General features: G+C 47.1%; 1 protein-coding gene across 4 annotated transcripts in view; it reads left to right on the forward strand.

Moving 5' to 3' along the window:
- CLPTM1L (CLPTM1 like) overlaps positions 1-23,431 on the forward strand; it is a 2,174,700-nt gene that overhangs the window by 1,163,738 nt on the left and 987,531 nt on the right. For all 4 annotated transcript variants that reach the window (XM_086965311.1, XM_086965312.1, XM_086965310.1 and 1 more), the window contains one exon: positions 5,006-5,071. In XM_086965311.1, coding sequence (XP_086821437.1) covers positions 5,006-5,071 — 66 coding nt within the window. The remainder of the gene's footprint in view (positions 1-5,005; positions 5,072-23,431) is intronic.

The following is a 23,431-nucleotide window of genomic DNA, read 5'->3' on the forward strand; positions in this document are numbered from 1 at the left end:
CTCGCTCAGCAGGCAAGCACCAACTTGAGCTGTTTAACCTTCTAACTACTGACTCACCAGATATTCTGTTCTTAACCGAAACTTGGTTTTCAGATGCTTCTCTCCCTGACATTCTTGCCATCCTCCCCGACTCTTACTATGCCCTCCGGGCTGACCGCCCCGTGGGCAAGATCGGGGGAGGTGTCGCTATGATTGTTCGTTCCACTATTCAATTCCAGCTTCTCTCCCAATCATCTATAGCTGGGGTGGATTTTCTGGTCGCCCGCTCCTCTAATCTTTCCGCACCTCTCACTGTCGTCCTTGTCTATCGCCCTCCCCTGAGTATGCCCCTGTTTGTGGCCTCCCTGCAGGAACTCCTCGCTACGCTTGTAGTCAACAACTCCTCTGTCCTCCTGCTAGGGGACTTTAACTACTGGCCTGGCGACCCCAGGGAGGACTCAGCGTCCAAGGACTTCACGGCCACTCTTCTATGCCTCAACCTTAAATCCCATGTACTGGTCCCTACCCACAATCTTGGACACATTCTGGACCAAGTCTGGTCATCCCAGGACATAGTTTCCCCCCCCAGCATCCTCCCTTGTACCTGGTCCGATCATTCTCTCATTTCCTTTACCATCAACATTGGTTCCCCTTACAAACCCCCTCGTCCCAAGAATGTTTTCTCTCGTAGCTGGAATCGTGCTGACTTGTCTTCTCTCTCTCATTCCCTTGCCTCTTCTCTTCCTGACCTTACTGGCATTTCCCTTGACTCACAGGCCGCTGCAGTTGGCAACTGGCTATCTTCCGCATGCGATTTAGTAGCCCCCCTTAAGTTAGTAAGGTCCATTCGCCCCCATGAGGCCCACCGTTGGTTCAACTCGGAACTCAAGACCCTCAAATTGGAACTTAGACGCTCGGAGCGCCTTTGGCGCCGCAGCTACTGCCCCGACCTCAAGGCCAAATACAAATCTCTTCTTAAAGAGTACAAGAAGGCCATTCTGGCCACAAAGACCAAGTATTTCTCCGAACAAGTAACTCTTTCGGCCAACAAATCCAAAGAAATCTTCTCCTTGGTCAACAATTTAGCCACCTCTGACCGTGCTTGCCCCCATTTCACTCCCTCCCAGGCCCTCTGCTCTTCGTTAAACAACTTCTTTATCGAGAAGATTGTTAAAATCAAATCTAACATCTCTGTTACTCCTTTTACTCCCATTCACTCTGTTCCCTCTGCGCCTAAATCTTCCTTTTCCTCTTTCCCGCCCCTCTCCTTGGACTCTTTCTTAGCTCTGCTCACCAAAACCAAGTCTGGCTCTCCCACCGATTGTGCCCCTGCCCGTATTCTTAAAACTCTCTTCTCTTCTTGCCCTGCTACCCCTCTTTCCCTCCTCAACGCCTCTTTCCACCGGACTGGTCCCTTCTTCATTTAAATCTGCTATTGTTTCCCCCATTCTTAAAAAACCTGGTCTTGACTCTTCTCTCCCTTCTAACTTCAGACCTATCTCTCTTCTTCCCTATCTTGCTAAAATTCTGGAATCTTACGTCACCTCTTGCCTCTCTGCTTATGTCGAACAGAACCAACTCCTTGCTTCTCACCAAGCAGGCTTTCGCTCGGGTCATTCGACCGAAACCGTGGTGCTAGCCGTCCTTGACGAGCTTAAAGCCAAGGCCGACGTTAACTCTCCCCAAGCTTTGATTCTCCTTGACCTGTCCGCTGCGTTTGACGCGGTCGACCACAACATTCTTTTGGACCGTGTCAGCGCAGTGGGCATACAAGGCCTTGCCCTTTCTTGTATCACGTCCTTTTGACAGGACGTTCTCAAGCTGTTCACCTCCCCGGCTTTTCTGCTCCCCCCCCTCCCGGTGCCCTGTGGGGTTCCCCAAGGTTCCTCCCTTTCTCCCCTTCTTTTCAATCTTTACATCCATCCACTTATCTCTTCCCTCCTTGAGCTGGGGGTCTCTGTGTTTAACTACGCAGATGACCTCCAGCTCGTCTTTGATCTTTCTTCTTCTTCTCACTCCCTTTCTTTCTTCCATTCCACTATGGTCTTTATTTCTGGGTGGATGAGCGCCAACCACCTCAAGCTCAATCCAGATAAGACTGAGCTTGTCTTGACTGGCGGCTCATCCAGCCCTTGGTCCCCTGCCTTCTGGCCCCCTATTCTTGGCCCCCCTCCCACCCCGGTTCCCTCCGTCAAAACATTGGGCATCAAGGTCAGTCAGGACCTGTCCATGCACGGCCAAGTCAGTGCCGTGGTGTCCTCTTGTTTCCTCTCCCTCCGGATGATCCGGAAAATCTCCCGCTTCTTTTCTCTTGACTCTCTCAAAATCATTATTTCTGCCCTCATCACTTCCCGCCTCGATTATGGTAATAGCTTGTTCTCAGGCATTCCTGCCTATGAAACCCGCCGCCTTCAAGCTATCCAAAATCAGGCTGCCCGTCTCATCTTTCACTTACCCAAAACCCATCACATCACTCCTGTCCTCAAATCCCTCCACTGGTTACCCATCCTGCAGAGATCTTTGTTCAAGCTAGGGTGCCTTGTCTATCGGGCCCTTGATCAATCTGCACCGGCTTTCATCAATTCTCTGATTTCCCGTCACATCCCTGCCCGCACTCTCCGTTCATCCTCTTCTTCCCTCCTCACTGTTCCCCGTTTCTATAAATCTCGCACTGGTGGAACTAGATTTTCTGTTCTTGCTCCCCGGTTCTGGAACTCCCTTCCTCTCTCTTTGCGTTCTATCCCCATTTTTTCACATTTCCGTAAAGCGCTTAAAACTTTTCTGTTTGCCCTGGCCTACCCCCGCTAAACCTCCTGGCCCTGTCTGTTCTGTTCTTTAGAGCTCTCAGCGCCAGGAAGCCGTTTTTGGCCATCGTGCGCTCTACAAATATTTTCATTCATTCATTCATCGCTGGCATAGTTTTAGATACAGACGGATGTGTTTTTCTTCTCCATGCTTACAATCTGACACCGGTATAATTACGCACAGGTAGAGGGAACATTTCAAACTTGGTTAATAAAAAGACAGAGAAGAAGGTGATTTGTCTAAAAATGTGTGTAATTCTTTTCTAAATGAAAAGGCCCTTCATGTCCATCTTGAAGAATTTTCTTCCACATTCTGATTAAAACTGATATTGTAGACTTTTCGATTGCTTAGACATTGTGAACATGTAACACATTTTTATGTTTTTTTGTTATTGTTATTTTGGCCTACACACGTTGTGTAATTCACGTGCAACAATTTCTATAAACAAGTGAAAACAGACATGGACAGCAAATTTCGAAATCTGTCATTAGCAACATGAAGCAGTTTTGGAAACTGGCCGACTATTTTGGAGAAAAGAAATACTCAACAACCTCACGGTTTTTTGTTTTTTTTTACAAACTGCAAAATAACCATAAACTAAGCAGTGCAATTCAGAACCAAATACACAGTGATGAATGCTATTTGCTGGACGATCAACGCTATACCATTCTATGATCATTGCCAGAGTTTGAGCTGCTTACACCATTCACATCTCTGAATTTACTCTCTAATCTCTCACTCGCACACCACTTATTCCCAAAATAAAGTCCACCCCCGTCTTCTCCTCTGGTCCTTACACATGTTACAGCGCGGGGATGCCTCCGGGTCACCAGGCGCTCTATAAATCGCTAAAATTAAAAAAAAATTTAAAAAAATAAACTTATAACAAGCCAGATATTTTACATAACTAAAACCCCTTGCATCACATGTAATGCATATTGCTCACATTACATATTGTTCACAAGATTCACAGCACTTGCACAATCTGCAAGATTGTGTGCCCTAGTGTGCTGCAGTATGCTTGTTTCTATGAGGCCGATTCTGTGTAATCTGTCCAAAGTTTACTCCATAATCTGTTGTAAGGCACAGCGATCTAAAGGACTATTAGCAGACACTGATCTTTTTAATGAGATGATGCTGTAGTTATGAAATAGAAAGTGTTCCCACGAATGTTCTCCCAATCATTTACATCCTTTTACATTGACCCACAACTCCATCCCCTTGTTAAGCGAGTGTCTCACTCATGCAGTCGCACATACACACATGGCTCAATTGCTTTCTAACTAGGTTTGTGCTGTACGAAAACGTATACATACAATCACTCCTTAATTGCAAAGCACTTTCAACTTTATACGGCCAGACCTATTGGCTTATACCAGTGCTTGTTTTTTGCCGCTTCAATGTGGACCCAGCCCTCTTAGATTGTCAAAGAGAACCTTAGTGCACTGGCTTACAAAGAACTATTGTTTGAGACCCTAGTAAGAATAGTCACCACAGTACTGTGTTCAAGCAGAAAAGATGTTCTCTACTCCTTACTCCCCCTCCTTGCTCAAACTCCTAAAAAAAAATCGAAATTGTTATACCCATGTTTCTAATACAGAATAATGGGAAAATATCAGTAGGTTCAAAATCAAGGAGGTTTGGGGAATTAGATTGCAAAACCAAATCGAAGAATGATTTCCATAAAAAACTGGGTTTGCTTAAATCATACGTCTTGTTTGACACAGGGCTACCCCACTTTGCTAGTAAAACATAGATTCTATACATTTCGAGAAAGCAAGCGAGTTCTCTAACTCAGATTCACTAAGTCTATCAAAACATAACACCACTAATTTGATATGTGAAACAAACTGCTATATGATACTTCCTCCCTTACACACCTCTATATTTCAGGCAAGGAGAATTCCACGGCTGTTTTCAAAAATATTAATTGATGACTGAGTATTGGCTGTTTTTTCTGTCAACATTAATTGTTAGCAGTTAATGATTGGGATTATAATTCACCCCTTTTCTTCCTCAAGTATTTCTAAGCTGTTGTTCCAGGCGTTATATAAGCACTGTAGATAACATGGTAAGTCTCTGTACAATGAATTTACCTAAATGTTCCAGATCAAGATGCACTTTAATTCATATCGCTGTTTCTCATTTCGGTTGTTGTGTGATAACTAATTTCACAACTATTAAGGTAATAATCTTTTTTTTAACAAATTTTACAATTTAGATCTGGAAAGTGAAAAAGGCTCTGAAGATTACTATAGAATGGATGGGGCTCAAACCAATAATGAAGGTAATTTACAATGATACTTCTGGTTATTGGCCTCCAAAGTCGTTTCTGCATATGCCTGGTAATTATGTTATACAGATTTTCAGTAGCCTAAACAAGCCTAAAATGAGGATATCTTGTGTTTAAACTGATAATAGAGGCTTATCTTGGTTATTGGCACTATTGTTGGCAGTATGGTTATCCCATATTAAACTTGCAGTCATAAACCAACGACAAGAATTTTCTATTTGGGATGCATTGATCTGAAAGTGGTGCTGCTATCCAAATGGGCAATTTCATGTTTCTCTAGAGCTTGGTGATCTTAGTTGTAGGGACATTATGGTTACTATTCAAAATGTAAACACTGAAATCGGCCAGCCATGTTACAAAACCAAAACTCCCTTCAGTGGACGGCTCAGAACCTCACACGTCACAGCTGATATTACAAATGCCAGTAGTAGTAATTTATTCGATCAAAAAGAAAATTGATCATTTACAGGAATAAATACCATCATAATACAGTATAAAAACAATTGAATAAGAGCATCATATTCCAAGTAAAAGCAATTACAGTTAAGAAGTAATAACAGTTCATTTCAATAAATACTGTTTTACATGTACTAAAGTTAAATTGATAAAAACTTCGAACGTTTCAACCACGCATACAAGAGATACCTAGTTAGTGCAAATACAAGCCACCTGGTATTATCAGACGTAAATATCCTAATGTCGTCAGAGAGGCGAATACAAGATAAAATACGACACACAGGGATGATCCATTTTTTCCGATAATCATTATATGCAGTACAGAAAGAGAGAAAATGTTCTATAGTCTCTGATTTATCCAAACACACAGGGCATCTAGATGAAACAAGTGCATTGGTCCAGTTACTTCTTCTAGAGTGTAATGGTAAAGTTCCATATCTGAACTGCAAATATATAGCTCTGGCCTGAAGGGGCTCAATGTCATCTAAAAACGGTTCAAAGGCGAGCTCGCATTTAAAATTAAGAACATTTATTGTAAGCGAGCCGTTGGTATTCATCAAAAATTCATGGTCCATAAAAGCCCAGAACCTGTTTTTTAAAAACTGAATAGTCGCATTCTAGATACACCCTGGATCATCGAATAGATAACTCATACTAAGCTTGGTGAACCAGTCCCTCAGTTGTTTGCGCCGTTTTTTATGTAAATCAAGAAGTTCGCCCATACCACACCTTAGTGGTACCTTCGTGCTGCTCACCCAAATTCTTAACCAGAAGGTGAGAGCCCTTAAGATAGCATAATGTCTTATGCATCTTAACCCCTAAATCAGATCTGAGGGGTATTAAGGGTGTGCACCCTGGGAGGTTCACAATTGCCCTTGCAAACTTATTTTCGGCCCTGGTCAATTCTTTTACATTGTCCAGACCCCACAACTCTGCCCCATAGAGGGCCGCTCCTAACCCCTTTGCCTTATGAATTTTTAATATAGGAGCTAATGGTCTATAGGGAGAAGTTCTAATCTTGCACAATAGCGCTCTATCAACATGTTAAAGGGTCAAAATACTCTTTCTAATCTGATTAGACCAGGATACATCTTCACTTATCCTGATTCCCAAATAATCAAAAGCTTTAACCTTCTCTAGAGCCTGGGAGTCCAGAAACAAGGGCCTTGTGCTTTTCTTATAATGGTTGAAAACCATGTATTTTGTTTTTCAACAGTTTTCATTAATCCTCTACTCTGGCAAGCCTTTTCAAATCTATTTAACACATTTTGGATGCCACTAAGAGTTTTTGCAATAAGTAGCATGTCATCAGCAAATAATAAACATGTTGACCAGCCAGTTTTGGGGGGTCCCCACCACAATTAAAAAGCTCCCCTATAATGTCATTTATGAAAAGGGTAAAAAGAGTGGGTGCCAGGACACACCCCTGGCGTACTCCTTTCTGTGTAGATATTTTCCCAGAAAGGGCAGCCTCACTGCTCCGTCTCACCTTTGCATTGGTTTCATAGTGCATACGGATCAATTACTTTGCCAAAATTTTTTGGGGGACGTCAATTAGACTGATTGGCCTATAATTCTCTGGTAACCCTTTGTCCCCCTTCTTGTGGATAGGAATAATTTCTGCGCCCAACCATGTGGGCGGCAGCATGCCTCCCTTGAGGATAGCATTGAAGACTACAGTCAGAACCGGGCCCCATACAACTGGCTCCGAACTGAAAAGGTCACCTGGGAGTCTATCAAGGCCAGGGGCCTTCCCCTTCTTTAGAATTTTTAAAGCCATGATAGTTTCACCAATATTGATCATCTTAACTGTAATTGCTTTTACTTGGAATATGATGCTCTTATTCAATTGTATTCAATTGTTTTTATACTGTATTATGATGGTTTGTATTCCTGTAAATGATAAATTTTCTTTTTGATCGAATAAATTAATACTTACAAATGCCACTTGTGATTATATTTGTTATAATGATATTTGTGATGCTGACTAAAGCATTACTCATACAGCTTTAAGTGCTGGAACTTGACTCCAGCTGAGACTTGTGCTAAGCCCAGAGCCCAGTTTGCTGTATTCAGAAGGCTCTGTGTGTGATGAGTGGCCTTTGGCTATGTCTTTTGGGTAATTGCTACACAGCATTTGGGTGGGCCCTGCGCGCCCTCATTACAATCCCAAAAGTTCTCTCTGTGCTACCTCCAGCCATGCAGAGTTTGTTCTGTGTGCAGGGCGTGGACTTTGACCAGTATCTGCACTTGGGCCCTGCCCTCGGCACACCAAATCCCTGGACCCACCGTCAACTATTTTCAGCAGGCTCTGGGTCAAGGTATAGTTTCCAGCCTGGACCTGCTTTCTACACCCCATCCTAAGAGCTCACTAAGGAATCATTTAGTGGACTCTGGGTTCAACCCTATTCTCAAGTCCTGCACTCAACACACTATCCTTTAAGCCCACCCCTCTTTTCCTTTGACCATATGCAGAACATTCTGATGGATACTTCTAACAGCAGTTTCCTTACCCCCAGATAGCAAGTTGTACTGGATGATTTTGGCAGCATTATACCTGCACGCTGGTAGACTGCATCATGTGGTTCAGTGCCGGCTACATTCTATTCCAGAAGTGACAAACGAAGTTGCATATAAGTGGCAACCCTGCACCCTGTCAGTTCCTCTCATTCTATACCTGTGTGTGCCGATCCAGAGTTCATTCTCAACTCTTTCCTCGTCTTGGACACGTTTTTTCTCCAAATTATTTTCCATTGAACAAGGGCTATCCTTTCCTAAAACTGCAGTGTTTATGCTTTCAAGGGAGAATGGCAACCATATTTCTGTGACTGATCCCACAAGGTCTACCTCTGGTGTTTGGGTTTGGCGCAGGACTGTAAGTCCTGTGAGGAGTGCACCCATATGAACCCTAAGCCCATCTGGGAACGCAAGGTGACGTTGTACGTGGTCGAGTACTGAAAGAAGTCTAGCTCAAAGTTGTGAGAAATTGGCCTGGCATATGCTGTCCACTATTCTAGTGGGCACCTTGCACCAGTCCAAACGACCCTTATTGATGGTAGGTTTAAAGACTACCTTTATAGAAAGCTATCCTAGTGGTTGCTCTGGAGACCAGCCTTCAGGTTAAGTCTTAAAGGAATGTAGAGCAGCTTGTTTTACCAGTCTATAATCTCGTGAATGACCAAATGTAAGGAGAACCACACCAGGTATATATATAAAATATATGTATTTATTCTACACACATCCCTCTAGCCTCTTTATGAGGCTAGAGGCAAAAGTACATTCACTAAACTTAATTAGCACACAGTAAATTAGCACAATATACGTTGAGCCCTAGGGGCGTACCAAACCATATATTAAGAAAGTGGTATAAGAACCCCGACTGACATAGAGACAAGGCCTAGAGCCTGTACAACCGAGGGGGCCACCAGGAATCACCTAAGGTAGTGACACAGGGGATCCACGGGGGACGCATACAGTGTCTAAACACAACTGCGAATCACCATTAACTTCTAGGGGGAAAGTCGCGGTTGGAATTTTAAAGATAAAGGACACTTAGAAGAGGATTTGGAGCAAACCCCTTTAGAACTAGGAGATTCTAGAGTCAATACCCACCGGAGCACCGGAGTACTCTAGTTACCTCACTCAGGGAAGCTGGGTGCATAGGTGCCTTTTGGTGTCTGGTTTGTTCGTCGTTTTCAATGGCGATCTGCTGCAAAGTGCTGCTAGCGTCCAAGTGGAAAGTGTCCAGAGGGATCCAAGCCTGGATCAAAGATGAGAAGAACCTGAAAGCGGAGGGGAAAAAGTCTGGGTCACCTGCCAGTGACCAGGAAGATGATAGGCCGATGCCCACCGATGTCGGGTGATTTCAAGTGTAGAAGGTGAAGCTTGACTCTTCATCCATAAGGACCAGGGGGCGTCGACGACTACCAGGTGCTGGATTAGAGTTGTCCCACGAAGGATGTAGAGTACTGCGGTGTCGGTTTCCGGATTGGATCCAACAAGCCTTAGCAACAGCAACCAATGCAGAAAGCAGAGATTGGCTTCGGTGCAGACCAGCAAGGTCTAAGGGACTCACCACGCGGTGGAGAGTCTGGACACGTCTGGAGCAACCAGGGAAGCCCAAAGGAAAGTTGAGTTACCTTCATGGGGACCCACCAGGCGACGGACCAGGGATCACAAAGGGGCCTCGAGCAGAAATGCTAGAAGCGGGCTCACGGAACACTCGTGGAGTGTAGGTCCACAATCTTCGGTGCAGATGGTGCTCGGGGCTTGGGCTTTAAGTAACCCAATTCACAACTTCGGGAAAGCTCTGGAAGTCAATGCACTAGCAAATGTGCCCGGTGTCCAGGAGTTCTGGTCCCTCGTCACTCGTGAGGGGAGGGCTGCGGGTCTCAGCTTTGCTGGCATATCGTGTCGGCCTCTGAGAAGTCTGGATGTCCGTTTCCTGTGCCTCAAATACTTGCGGGAGCTTCGGAAATGCAGACGGGCAAGATGCTTCTTTTGTGCCTGCTTGAGCAGGGAGTCACTCCTTGATCCCAAGGGAGATTTTTCAGTCCTCCAGTCGTTAGTAGTGTGTCAAAGTTCCAGGATTCAGCTTCAGAGTTTCGTCCAGGTATAATCTAAAGTCCTGTTGCCAGGGGTCCCTCACTTATACTGAAGAAAGGGGTTTGACATACTCTGGGGACCCACCTATAGGAGGGTCTGGGAAGAGGGGTGGTTACACCCCTTTCCCTTTGTCCAGTTTCGCGCCAGAGCAGCAGAGCAGGGGCTGAGCGTCCCTGCAACCTGTTCAAACTGGGGTATGCACAGGGACACCAAGTGTGCCCCCAGTGCTGTCTGAAATGCACTCTGAGTGCCCCCACCCAGCCCCAATACACTAAAGCCTATCTGGCAGGTGGTTACACCTCCCTGTGACAGGAAACCTATTGTCCAGGCTTCCCCTGCCGGAGTTTCTTCCAGCAGCAGGAGGTCAGACTCGTGTCTGTGGCATCCATTTTGTGATGCCAGGGCTCGTTTAAACTATTACCGGGCAGACCAGTGTGTACATGTCTTCTCCCTCTACAAGGGTGGAATTCTACCCCCGCCGCCAGGATTGGGGGGGTAGGATTCCAAAGTGTTTGACACCAAACACAACATGTTTCTAGGCAGCCCTTCCAAAGTTCGCATTTACCGCAAGGTTATAATGCACTTAAGAGTATATGGTCTGGCTGCATCACAGAACAGTCTCGGAGAATAGGCTCCGAAAGCTGCAGAGGGGTCCTGCTCATGCATAGGCACCCTCTCACACAAAACCAAGCACTCTGCCTTCAGGATTGATAAGGCCTGCCATAGGAGTGACTGATAGGTTTATATGTGTCAGTGATTAAAGGTAGATATAGGTAACCTATATATTAGTAAGGGGTGCATGCACCACCTTACCCAGGCTGCAGTAGCAGTCCTGTGGTGCAATTTTGGAAGGCTTCCCAGAGGTGGCATGATACATGCTGCAGCCCCTGGTAGGCCTCTGGGGTACCTATGCCCTTAGTACCTAAGGTACCATATACTAGGGACTAATAAGGGTGCCCCAGTAACCAATCTGGAGTGTACCTAACGTACATGCAATCATTTTAGAGAGGAAGCAGCTAGGCTGGGGTCCTGGATAGCGGGGCCCCAGCCAGTCTAAATTCGAGAAACACTGAAACACCAGCAAAAAGTGGAGGTAACCATAGTAAGCAGATCCTACTCTCCTACCCCCCCCCCCCCCAAACGCAGGGACATTAAACTAACCTTGACCAGTTTAGTCTTCATATTCTAAGTGGAAATATCTGGAGAGTCCATCTCCATTGGCATGGTTACTCCCAGGTCTATGTTCCACTGTATAGTCCATCCCCTGTAGGGAAATGGACCACCTCACAAGTTTGGGGTTTTCACCCTTCATCTGTTGTAGCCATAAGAGGGGCTTATGGTCAGTCTGAACAGTGAAGTGAGCGCCAAACAAGTATGGCTTCAGCTTCTTCAGAACCCAAACCACAGCAAAGGCCTCCCTCTCAATAGCTGACCAACGTTTCTCTCTAGTGGTCAGCCTTCTGCTAATAAAAACTACTGTCTGATCCTGACCTTCATCATTCCATTGTGACAGCACAGCCCCTACCCCCAACTCAAATGCATCTGTTTGGACAATGAATTCTTTGGAGTAGTTAGGACTTTGCAGAATTGGTGCAGTGCACATGGCCTGCTTCAGGTCATCAAATGCCTTTTGACAGCTAACTGTCCACTGAACTTACTTAGGCATTGTTTTAGGAGTTAAGTCATTCGGGTGTCACAATGGATCCATACCCTTTGACAAATCGTCTGTAGTACCCAGCCAGGGCCAAGAAAGCTCTAACCTGAGTCTGGGTAGTTGGAGCAACCCATTCCATGATGGTCTGGATTTTGCTTTGTAAAGGTTGAACCTGGCCTCCACCTACAAGGTGGCCCAGGTACACAACCTGACTCTGCCCTATCTGGCACTTAGTAGCCTTGATAGTTAGACCTGCCTTCTGCAGGGCCTCCAAAACATTTCTCATGTGGACCAGGTGATCCTCCCAGGTGGAGCTAAAGAGAGCAATATCGTCTAGATATGCTGCATTATAGTCTTCCAGGCATGTTTGGACGTTGTTCACCACCCTTTGAAAAGTGGCAGGTGCATTCTTCAGACCAAAGGGCATTACCACAAATTGATATTGCCCACTAGGGGTTGAAAATGCTGTCTTTGGCTTTGCATCTTTAGCTAATCCGTTCTGCCAGTATCCAGCTGTAAGATCAAATGTGCTCAGAAGTTTAGCTGAGGCCAGCATATCTATAAGCTCATCTGCTCTTGGGATTGGATGGGCATCAGTCCTAGTGACTGCATTGAGACCCCTGTAGTCAACACAAAACAGCATCTCTCTCTTACTACCCTGGGTGTGAGGTTTAGGTACCAAGACCATTGGACTAGCCCAAGGGCTATCTGAGGGTTCAATAACTCCCAAATCCAACATTGTCTGGACTTCTGTCCTGATACAGTCCCTGGCATGAAATCTTATTCATATTTTTAACGGGCAGACTGTCCCCAGTGTCCACTTCATGAGTGCACCAGGTAGTCTGACTTGGAGTCAGAGAGAACATATGTCTGAACTGATTAAGCACCTGTCTGCAATCAGTTTATTGCTGGTCAGCGAGGCTGCCTGCCATGGCTACACCATCTTCTGACCCATCATCAGGGTTCTGTGAGAGCAGGTCAGGGAGTGGATCACTTTCTTCCTCCTGTCCCTCATCAGTAGCCATGAGCAAGCCCATGTCTGCCCTGTCAACATATGGCTTCAGTCTGTTGACATGAAGCACCCTATGGGGGCTCCTGGGAGTTCCAAGGTCTACCAAATAGGTAACCTCTCCCTTTTGTTCACAAATTGTATGGGGGCCACACCACTTGTCTTGAAGAGCTGCTGGGGCCACAGTCTTCAACACCCACACTTTCTGTCCTGGCTGGTAAACAGTCAGTACAGCCTTTTGGTCATGCCGGGCTGTCTGTAATTCCTGGCTAGCCTCAAGGTTTTTAGTTGCCTTTTTCATGTACTCCGCCATCCTGGAGGGTAAACCAAGTACATAGTCACCTATGATAAGGTAACTCCCATCCATCCTTCACCAGATACAAGGGACCTCTTACAGGATGCCCGAACAGAAGTTAAAAAGGGCTGTATCCAACCCCCTTCTGAGAAACCTCCCTGTATGCAAATAAAAGGCAGGGTACTAGGATGGCCCATCTCCGCCTAAGCTTTTCTAGGAGACCCTTGATCATACCATTTAAGGTTTTGTTGAACCTTTCAACTAAACCATTGCATAGTGGGTGATAGGGTGTGGTGAATTTGTAGTTCACTTCACACTCCTTCCACATTGCAGTTAAGTAGCTGGACATAAAGTTGCACCTCTGTCAGATACTACCTCCTTAGGGAAACCCACTCTTGAGAACACTCCCAGAGGGCTCTTGCCACCACAGGTGCTGTAGTGGTCCTAATGGGAATTGCCTCTGGGTACCCAGTGGCATGGTCCACCACCACTAGGATAAACCTGTGCCCAGATGTTGTTTGAGGATCCATGGACCAACAATGTCAATCCCTTACCCTCTCAAAGGGAACGCCTACCACAGGTAGTGGTATCAGGGGGGCCTTTGTTGTATCACCTGCTTTACCACTGGCTTGACAGGTGACACAGGAGCGACAAAACTAATTTGTGTCTTCAGACATGTGGGGCCAATGAAAGTGAGGGACAATTCTGTCCCAAGTCTTGTTTTGGCCCAGGTGTACTGCCAAAAGGAGTATCATGGGCTAGTGTCAATTAGGAAGCCCCTGAATTTCAAAGGTATAACCAACCTCCTGGCTGCACCAGGCTTGGGGTCATTACTCTCTGAATACAGGAGTCCATCATCCCAATAAATCTTATGGGTGCCACTAGCATTCCCAGCAGCCTCAGCAGCAGCCTGCTGTCTGAGAGGTTCAAGAGAAGGGCAGCTCAGCTGCTCCTGACTCAGATCTACCCTGGAAGGACCCCTGTCCCCAAGAACACAACCTAATCAGGCTCAAGCTCATCTTGGACTGTTCCTTCTTCAGGAGCACAATCATCTCCCTCAAGAGACTGATCTTCACTCTGAGTCAGGGGGAAGGCACTGTCTTAATCCTACTGCTCCTTTTCTTGGAAGGCACCTGGTCCATTATTCCAGAATCCAGGGCCTGTTCAGTTTTAGACATTTTGGCCTGTGGCCTAGTCACAGCAAAAACATGTACAGAGATTCCTAAAATTTCTGCATGGGTCCTTAACTTCACTTCAGACCAGGCTAAAGTCTCTAAATCATTGCCAAGCAAGCATTCTACAGGGAGGTCTGCACTTACCACAACTTTCTTGAGGCCAGTTACCCCTCCCCAGGAGAAATTAACAACTGCCAGGGCATGGTTGGTCCTGACATTGCGAGCATTCGTCACTTCGTAGAGTTCACCAAGTATGGTTTGTCCAGGGTCCACAAGGTCTTGGGTCACCACGGTGACACTTGCCCCTGTAGGCCAAAGCCTCTTTTCCATTTATCAAAGGCTGCTGTCTTTATTTGCCCAAGTTACTGGGACTCGCAAAGGAGGACATGTCCATGCCTCCATCACAGACCAGTACAGCCTGAGTTGGAAATCTGACTAGGCCAGAGTCCATCTCCAGTACCCAGGGTTAACCCTACTACACCCTTCTGCTGAGTACCACCATTTGGAGCTGAACTAGGGGGAACAGTTGCCTATGGGGCAATGGTGGCTGGAGTTGAATCACTAGCTCTAGTGCAATCACGAGTCCAATGTCTGTTCTGTTTACAGAATTTATACCATGGTTTCTTTTGGCCTTTTTATTTGGAAGATTGGGAATCCCTACCACTAGGGAAGTTGCTGCCACCATGGGACTCTAGTCCCATATTTATTCTAGCTTGTTCACGCTCTAAGAACTCCCTTTCTAAGGCTACTTTCTGTCTCCTTATTCTCAGCTGACCTTCAAGTCTCATCTGTCTTTCTCTCTTCTCCTGGGAGGTGTCCCTCCTATGAGAAGAGACAGAGGTTCCTATTGATGTGTAAGAATGGTTAGATTCCTGTGAAGGAGATCTTGGCCTTCTAGGCACACCCCCAACTCTTCCTGGTGGGACAAAGACAGGGCCACCTTGACCTTCTTCATCTCCAGTAGGAGCTGGGTTGTCCAGGTCTAGGACATTGCCTCCTGCCTGGTCAGCCTCTGAGTCTAAGTCCTGGTGGTTTGAACTACTGTCCCCTTCTTCTGCAGTCCCCACCCCACTGCCTACCCTTTCATGCACTGATGCCTCTCTTAAGTCATCCAGCAGCAACACCTCTATGAGACGTTGGGTGTTGGGATTTTGGCCGGTCTTCAATTTCCTCATAGTACACAGAGCCCTTAACTCTTGAAAAGGGAATGTGTCATACTTGGATGTCTGTACTTGACTGACATCTGGCAGGGACCCACTGGCTCCTGGCCTTGAAGACATAACTAGTGAGGTGTGGTGTATGCACTACCTACTCTAGTTGTTTACCTACTAAACTCTCCTGAGTTGTAGAAAGGGTGTGCTTAAGCCCTTAACACACAACTCTAGGTTCATTAGAACTTACTGTATTTAAGTTTGTATTATATGTACCTCTGGTACCTTTAGTGGTTTTCAAATGATCAAACACTTGAGATTATCTGCTAAAACAATGGCAAGCTGGAATCCCACACGCTGCACACCAATGTGAGAAGTTGGCCTGGCATATGCTGTCCACTATTCTAGTGGGCACCTTGCACCAGTCCAAACAACCCTTATTGATGGTAGGTTTAAAGACAATTTTTATAGAAACCTATCCTAGTGGTAGCTGTGGAGAGCAGCCTTCAGGCTAAGTCTTGAAGGAATGTAAAGCAGCTTGTTTTACCAGTCTATAATCTCCTGAATGACCAAATGAAAGGAGAACCACACCAGGTATATATATAAAATATATGTATTTATTCTAAACACATCCCTCTATTTTTTTTGTAAACATATTTTATTGGTTGCATGTTTATAAAATACATTTTACAGTACGATTCAATGGCCTAATACTTCAAAGCAGTGTCTAAAACTTTACATTTCGTCATTTAAATGTAGTCCACTATTGCATCAGTTCTCCTAACCAATATCGGTACTGTACTCCACTCCTGAACCTCATCCTTCCTACTATACCAAGCCAACCGACTACCAAAACTACTTCTAACTCACTTAAGTCCCACCCCCCTCCCTCCACCACTGGTGTGTATCACATTAATTGTCAAATCTAGAACATTTCTCTAGGCTCAGCTGCAATTCGAGCATTCCCATGACTGCAGTGTGCGGGGTCTATGTTAATAACAACTCTCCTTATTTATTCTTCCTCTGTCTGTTGATCATTCAGCAACTGTACCAGCATCTCCCATGCCGTCGCCGTTTCCAGCGCCTTTTCATTGTTCGAGCGTCGTGCCTGTTGGAATCTAATGGCACTCTCACTACTGGCCCATTTGCTGAATTCTGCCTTCCATCTCCTGCCATTGGGCCCCTCCGTTGACTTCCAGTGCATTGTTATTTCCCTTTTCGCTAGCAGTAAGCCCATATCCACAAATTTACTGGTCACCTTCGTTTTGGACGTGTGGGGGAACCAATGTAGTAGGCATGTGTCTATATCGAAATCTAACTGTCGGTTGGTGATAGCATTCAACAGGTCTCCCACTTCTTCCCAGTAACCCCTCAACTTAGACCATCCCCACAGCATGTGCTCCAGCTCCACCCCTCCTCTTGTACATCTAGGGCATGCTGCATCCTCTATGTGAAAGTATTTTTTAATCTTACCCGGTGTTAAGTATGCCCTGTGTAGTGTGAAAAAGTGCACTAGCTGGAAACGTGCATTTCTAGTTCCCTTCCAGGCCCTGCGAAGGATATGACCCCACGTGGTTTCTGGTATAGGCTTCCCGATGCCTGTCTCCCACTTTTGCCGTAATGTGTCCAATGGTTGTAGTCCCTCAGTTAGCATTCTGGAGTAAAGGCAGGTAACCGCTTTGAAGGTCCCTGCTGCCATCACTACATACTGGCATGCCACCGTTGTTTTGGGCTCCATTGAACCCTCTCTCCAATGTTTCCTGATAGCGGCCACCAGAGCCGCATGTAGCAAAAAACCGCCGCCAGGGAGGTCCCATCTCTCCTGTAATACCTGATAGGGCAGCAATTCTCCCTCCTCGTATAAGTCACCCAGTACTTGTATCCCTGCCTGTTCCCACTCCTGCAGAGGCGTCCAGTCTCCTCCATGGGGCAACGCCGTGAGCATCCCCAAAGGGATTTCAGGAGCATAGGGGTGTAATACTCCAGCCTTACTTTGACTGCGGTTCCAACATAGTTTCAGCGTTTTTTCCTCCAGTGAGAGATCCCCAAGGTTGAGTTTCTGCTGCAGGACTATGAATGACTGTATATGCCTTAGGATTCCCCTGCCTCTCAAGTGCTCCGGGCCTCTAAACTCCACTGCAATTGCTTGCGTCAAAACCTGGAGTTGTGCTGCTATATAATAGAGCTCGAAATCTGGGACCGCTAGCCCTCCTTCAGCTTTCGGTTTCAATAGTGTCGCGTGCGCCACCCTTCGTCATCCATTTCCCCAGGGAAACCCCACTATCATAGACTTCAGTAGTTTGATAACCGAGGAAGGGACCCACATGGGCAACGTCCTTAAGAAGTATAACAGCCGAGGCAGAGCCACCATTTTTAATAATGCTATTCGACCCATCACCGACAATTGAAGCGTCGTCCAAAATGCCAAGCAACCTTTCAAAGCTCTCACACATCTCCCTATGTTCCCTTTCAACATATCAGCGGTTTCATGGTAAATACGAACCCCTAAATAGGTCAAGCACGCCGGCTCCCAGCGCACATCCCAGGAGAGCACAGGTATTAATTCGCCGGGAACAAGCACGTCTTGCTCCAATTCACCCTTAGTCCCGAAATATCGCCAAACTTTGATAGCAACTCTGCAGCTCCCTGCAGTGCTCCTTCAGTGTCCGCCAAAAACAGTAGTAGGTCGTCCGCATAGAGTGATATGTACTGCGGCTCCCCTCTAAATCTCAGGCCTTGAAAACATTGCCCCATTCTAGCTCTAGCCGCCAAGGGCTCTATTGCCAGTGCAAATAAAAGCGGAGATAACAAGCATCCCTGTCTCGTTCCCCGTGCCACTTGGTATTGTGGCGAAATCAACGCCCCCACTCGCACTCCCGCCAGTGCTGAAGTATATAGCACCCTGGTCCAGCCTACAAACGCCTTCTCCCAGTCCGAACTGTCCCAATGTGTTGTAGAGGTAAGGCCATTCTAGACTATCAAAGGTTTTTTCTCTGTCTACAGACAATATCGTGGGCATTTGTGAGCCCTTTTGGTCGTCCCCCATAATCCCCAGCAATCGTCGTATATTTGTAGCCGTGTTCCTAGTTAGGATAAACCCAGCTTGGTCTTCATGCACTAATTCAGTCATATGCTGTAGGAGACGGGTTGCTCAGCATTGATAGTGGCCTCTAAGCTGTCACATCTGTACCGTCACCCCCCGGCTTTAATAAAGGGATACTAAGTGCCTCTCTCATGGACATAGGCAGATGTCCCAGTTCTCGCGCTTCTCTATAAACCTCTACCAACCGCGGAGCTAGTATATCTACATAGCGCGAGTAGAATTCTATGGGCAGTCGGTCCACCCCTGGTGTTTTATTCCGAGCCATATGTTTAATTGCACTCCTGATCTCCTCGAGCGTATATCCCGGCCTAACAAATCAGCCTGTTCCTCTTCCAGTTGTGGAAGGGGTACTCTCCCCAAATAGGCTTCGAGTTCCGTCTCTCTTGCCACCAGAGCACTTTTATATAGTGTCTCATAGTAGTCCAGAAATCGAGCCAAAATCTCACGCTGGGTGTATCTGGGTGTATATGACTTCACCCCCTTGTGTTTCGAACGCCATAATTGGGGAGCCTCTCGCATCGGGAGAAGCCAACCATGTGAGAAGTTGGCCTGATATGTGATGTCCACTATTCTAGTGGGCACCCTGTATCAGTCCAAACAACCCTTATGGTGATGGTTGTAAAGTCAACCTTATAGAGCAGCTATCCTAGTGGTAGCATGGACAAAAGCAGTCTTAGGCTAAACTCAAGAGGGCATGTGAAGCCAGCTGTTTTACCATATGCAATCCCTTTAATACCAAATGAAAGGACACCACACAGGTTATATATTCAAAATATATATGTATTTATTTCTAAATCAATCCTCTGAACTCTTTGAGGGCAGAGGCACACGCGCATAACAAGTAACTCAATATAACATACAATAAGTTGCACACTATGGATAGGCCCTGGTGGCCCGTTAAACCATATACTAAAATAGTGGTATAAGAACCACGTCACGAACAGTTGAAAGGCCTAGGGCCTTGGGAATCGCTGGGGCTACACTGGACTAACAGTTGTTAGGAAGCAGGAGGCCCACGGGATGCGGGTGCAGAGTCTAAATGCACACGTGTGCACACATAGAAGTCAATGGGTGCGTAAAGTTAGGAAGTTAAAGATTTAGGAGTCTTCCGACTGGACTAGGAACTAACCACCTGAAACTAGGACACTAGGATAGTCAATCTTCACAGAAGCACCGAAGTACTCTCGTTACCTCACCCACAGGAAGCGGGTGCATAGGTCCCAAAGTGTGTCGGGTTTCGTCATGGATTCCTATGGAGCCTTGGAGAAAAGATGCTGCAGGGGACCAGGAGAGAAGAGTCCGGTTGGATACAAGGGCGGATCGAGGATGACGAGTACCTGAAAGCAGAGGGGACAGAGTCTGGGTCACTAGCCAGTGACCAGGATGGAACCAGGAAGGAACCAGGCGATGTCGGGGAGCAATCCGGTGATGTCGTGAAGGTTGTCTCTGCTGCCACGTGGACCAGGAGGTGTCGACGACGACCAGGAGCTTGGCACGGACTGTCCCACGAAGGCTCTCGCTGTCGGCGGTGTCGGCTTCCGGATTGGAGTCAACAAGCCTTGGCAAAGGCAACCCACACAGGATTCGAAGAGGGCTTCTTACTCAGGCCAGCAAGGACTGAGGGGCTTTTCCTTCGCAGGGAAGCAAGGGCCAGTGTGGAGCAACCAGACCAGCAGTGTAGATTTCGGGTTTCTTCGTCACCGAGGCCACTAGCCAACGGGCAAGTGACCGGACAGATGCGTCGAGCAGGAAAATGCAGAAGGACCCCACGCAGAACTCGTGGAGTGTGGAGGGCTGATCTTCGGTGCAGTTGGTGCTCAGGGCTTGGGCTTCTCAATCCCCAATGCACAACTTCGAGGGTGCCTCAGAAGTTGCACGGAAAGCAATTTGCTGGCTTTCCAAGATGGCCGGTCCCACGTCTCGCGTCGCCTCCACAGGTCTCAGCTTTGCTGTGGCTGTGGATCGGGCTGAAGGAAGTCTGGAAGTCCGGGTCTTGTCAGGCTCTGTGTTCGGTCTCCGGCGGGAGCAACGACAAAGCAAACCGTTGAGCGCTTGATGGTGCCTGCTTGCACAGGGTGGTCACTCCTTGACCACAAGGGAAATTCTTCAGTCTTCTACGTCTAGTAGGATGTCGAAGGTCCAGAGTTTCGTATCAGAGTTTCAGTCAGGATAAATCTAAAGTCTTGGGACCCAGCTCCTACCTATATACCAAATCTAGGGGCTGGATTACCTGCTAGGTCCCTCCTATGGGTGGGACCCAGGAAGGGGGTGGTTACACCCCTTTCCCTTTGTCCAGTTTCGCGCCAGAGCTGGGGCTGGAGTGCCCCAGCACCGGTTTGAACTGGACTATGCATGGGACACCTTGTGTGCCCCAGGCAGTGTCTCATTTCATTCAGCCCTCCCTGCCCCAATACACTATAGCCTTTCTGGGGTGGTGCTAGCACCTCCTTGTGACAGGAAACCTATTCTCCAAGCCTCCATCGCTGGAAGGACTCCCAGCAGCAGGAGGTCAGACTTGTGTCTGTGGCAGCAGCATCCATTTTGTGATGCTGAGGCTCTGGTAAACTTTAACCGGGATTAATGGAAGTAACTTGTCTTCTCCCTGTAGAAGGGTGGAATGCTACCCCCTCGCCAGCCCCGTCACCAGGACTGGCGAGGGGGTAGTATTCCAAAGCGCATCACACCTTACACGACATGTTTTGATAAAGCTAAACCAGAGTTAGCATTTAACCGCGAGGTTCATAATGCACTGAAGAGTATATGGTATGGCAATATCCAAGAACAGCTATAAGGACCTGGTTCCGAAAGCTGTAGACAGGCTCAGCTCATGCTAGAGCACCATCTCCCATAAAACCAAGCACTCTGCCTTCAGGATTGTTAAGGCCTGCCATAGGAGTGAATTATAGGTGTATATTTGTCTAGATATAAGGTTAGACATCGGAATACTATATCTAAGGGGTGATTACACGACCTTGCCCCAGCTGAGTGATCAGCCAGTTGTGTCAGTTTGGATGGCCAGCCAGGGGTGGCAAAAGATATGCTGCACCCCTGGTAGGCCTTGGGTGCACCTATGCCCTGGGTACCTATAGTACACTGTACAGGGACTTGTAAGAGTGACCCAAATCCCAATTGGTGATGTACCTAAAGTACATGGTGTGAATTTAGAGAGAGAACAGCAGGGCTGTGGGTCTGATTAGCAGGCCCACAGCCACATTAAGTCGAAAACCAGTGAAGCAAAAAGCAAAAAATGGAGTAACCATAGGAAAGCAGACCCTACTCTCCTACAAACCATGCCAACAGTGTTCCTGCCTTATCACCCTCAGCATGCGCTTTCATGATATATGTCTTTTAGTCAAAGCATCTTAACCTTTCCATTTCTTTTGCAACTGCTTCATTCGCCTCCACCACGTCCGCCTGTACCTCCGGTCGTTCTGGCCTGGCCTGTTCTGCCGTTCTCAACTTACGTTCCGCTTCATCCACATCGTTTAGCAACGCCTTCCGTACTCCCACATGTTTGCTAATACATAGCCCCCTTATCACGACTTTAAAGGCGTCCCATTTTACTCCTCTAGTGGAAGCCATTCCCTTATTTTCAGTGAAGTAGCGCTCTATACCCTTGTCTATTTCCCTCCGGAAAACCGGATCCTCTAGCGTCTCCGGTCGTTGTCGCCAAGTGGGAATGGCAGATTTCACTGGCATCCAGTTCATGGTGAATAATAGCGGATTATGGTCTGACAGTGTCCTAGCCAAATATTCTGAGTGTACTACGTTGGGCACTATTGATGTGGAGCATAAGACCGTATCTAACCTAACGTGAAGTTCGCGCATCGCCGAGAAGGAGTAATCCCGGTTTCGCAGGTGGTGATTGAAGCATACATCCACCAGGTGCCACCTAGTCTGCCAGTCCAACCTGCTTTTGGCCAACCTACGAACAGGTGAATCTGCAAATGGAGGGTGCGATCTATCCAGTGCTATATCTACGATGGAATTAAAGTCCCCTCCCAGTATCACTGGGCCTGTCAAATAATGCGCCAATGTGCGGATAGTCGGTCATGGAAGCGCACTTGATCCATGTTTGGTGCGTATATACTGCAGAACGCTATGTCCCTGCCATGTAATCGCCCCTCTACCGCCACATATCTGCCCTCCGGGTCTATTGTTTGTTTCGTGGCCTGAAAAGGGACTCCCGCTCTCACCCAGCGAATGCCCCCCGTGCAAATGCTGAGTCTGATGTACTGAAAACCTGTCCTCTCCATCTGCGCTGCAGTGCCTGTCCTTCTGTTTTGGTGAGATGGGTTTCCTGTAGCAGCGCTATATGTACACCCCTCCTGACTAAATATGCATGAACTTCATGCCGCCTCGTCATGGTATGTAGACCCCCTACATTCCAAGTAATGCAACGCAATTCAAGTAACGTCCCCATTGCAACTGAGCAAAGTCCGCCAGTCGCTCCGTCCATGTTCACACATCCCAGTGGCCCCTATATCCCAACTAGAACCCCAACAACCTCCTCCCCCCACCCTCCCAAGAACAGGACCTTAAGCAACAGTGCCCGCCCCCGTCCAAACCATACCAACAATTAACATACATCTAAGCCCCGCAGTAGTCACTGCAGGCATGCCTTATGGGCAATTGAGGGCGCTCAGTGCCAACAGGCGACCGCACAAACTCCCGAGCCCCTCCCGTTTAGGTCCCCTATTAAATCACGCGACCCTCTACCCCCCTGCTTATTTGCCCCTCCCAAATAACGTGGAGCCCTCATCTCTGTCCAGGCCCGTACCTCAAGTCCATCCCCAAGGACCCTCCCCCCTCTGGTTATCAACCTCCCACCTCTGGTTATCAACCTCCCACATCCCGCAACCACTCCAGTCCCCCCAAAGTCGACAGAGACCTCCAGCTCTCCAAC

The sequence above is a fragment of the Lissotriton vulgaris genome, chromosome 4_1 (genome assembly GCF_964263255.1).
Source record: "Lissotriton vulgaris chromosome 4_1, aLisVul1.2, whole genome shotgun sequence".
Taxonomy (NCBI): domain Eukaryota; kingdom Metazoa; phylum Chordata; class Amphibia; order Caudata; family Salamandridae; genus Lissotriton; species Lissotriton vulgaris.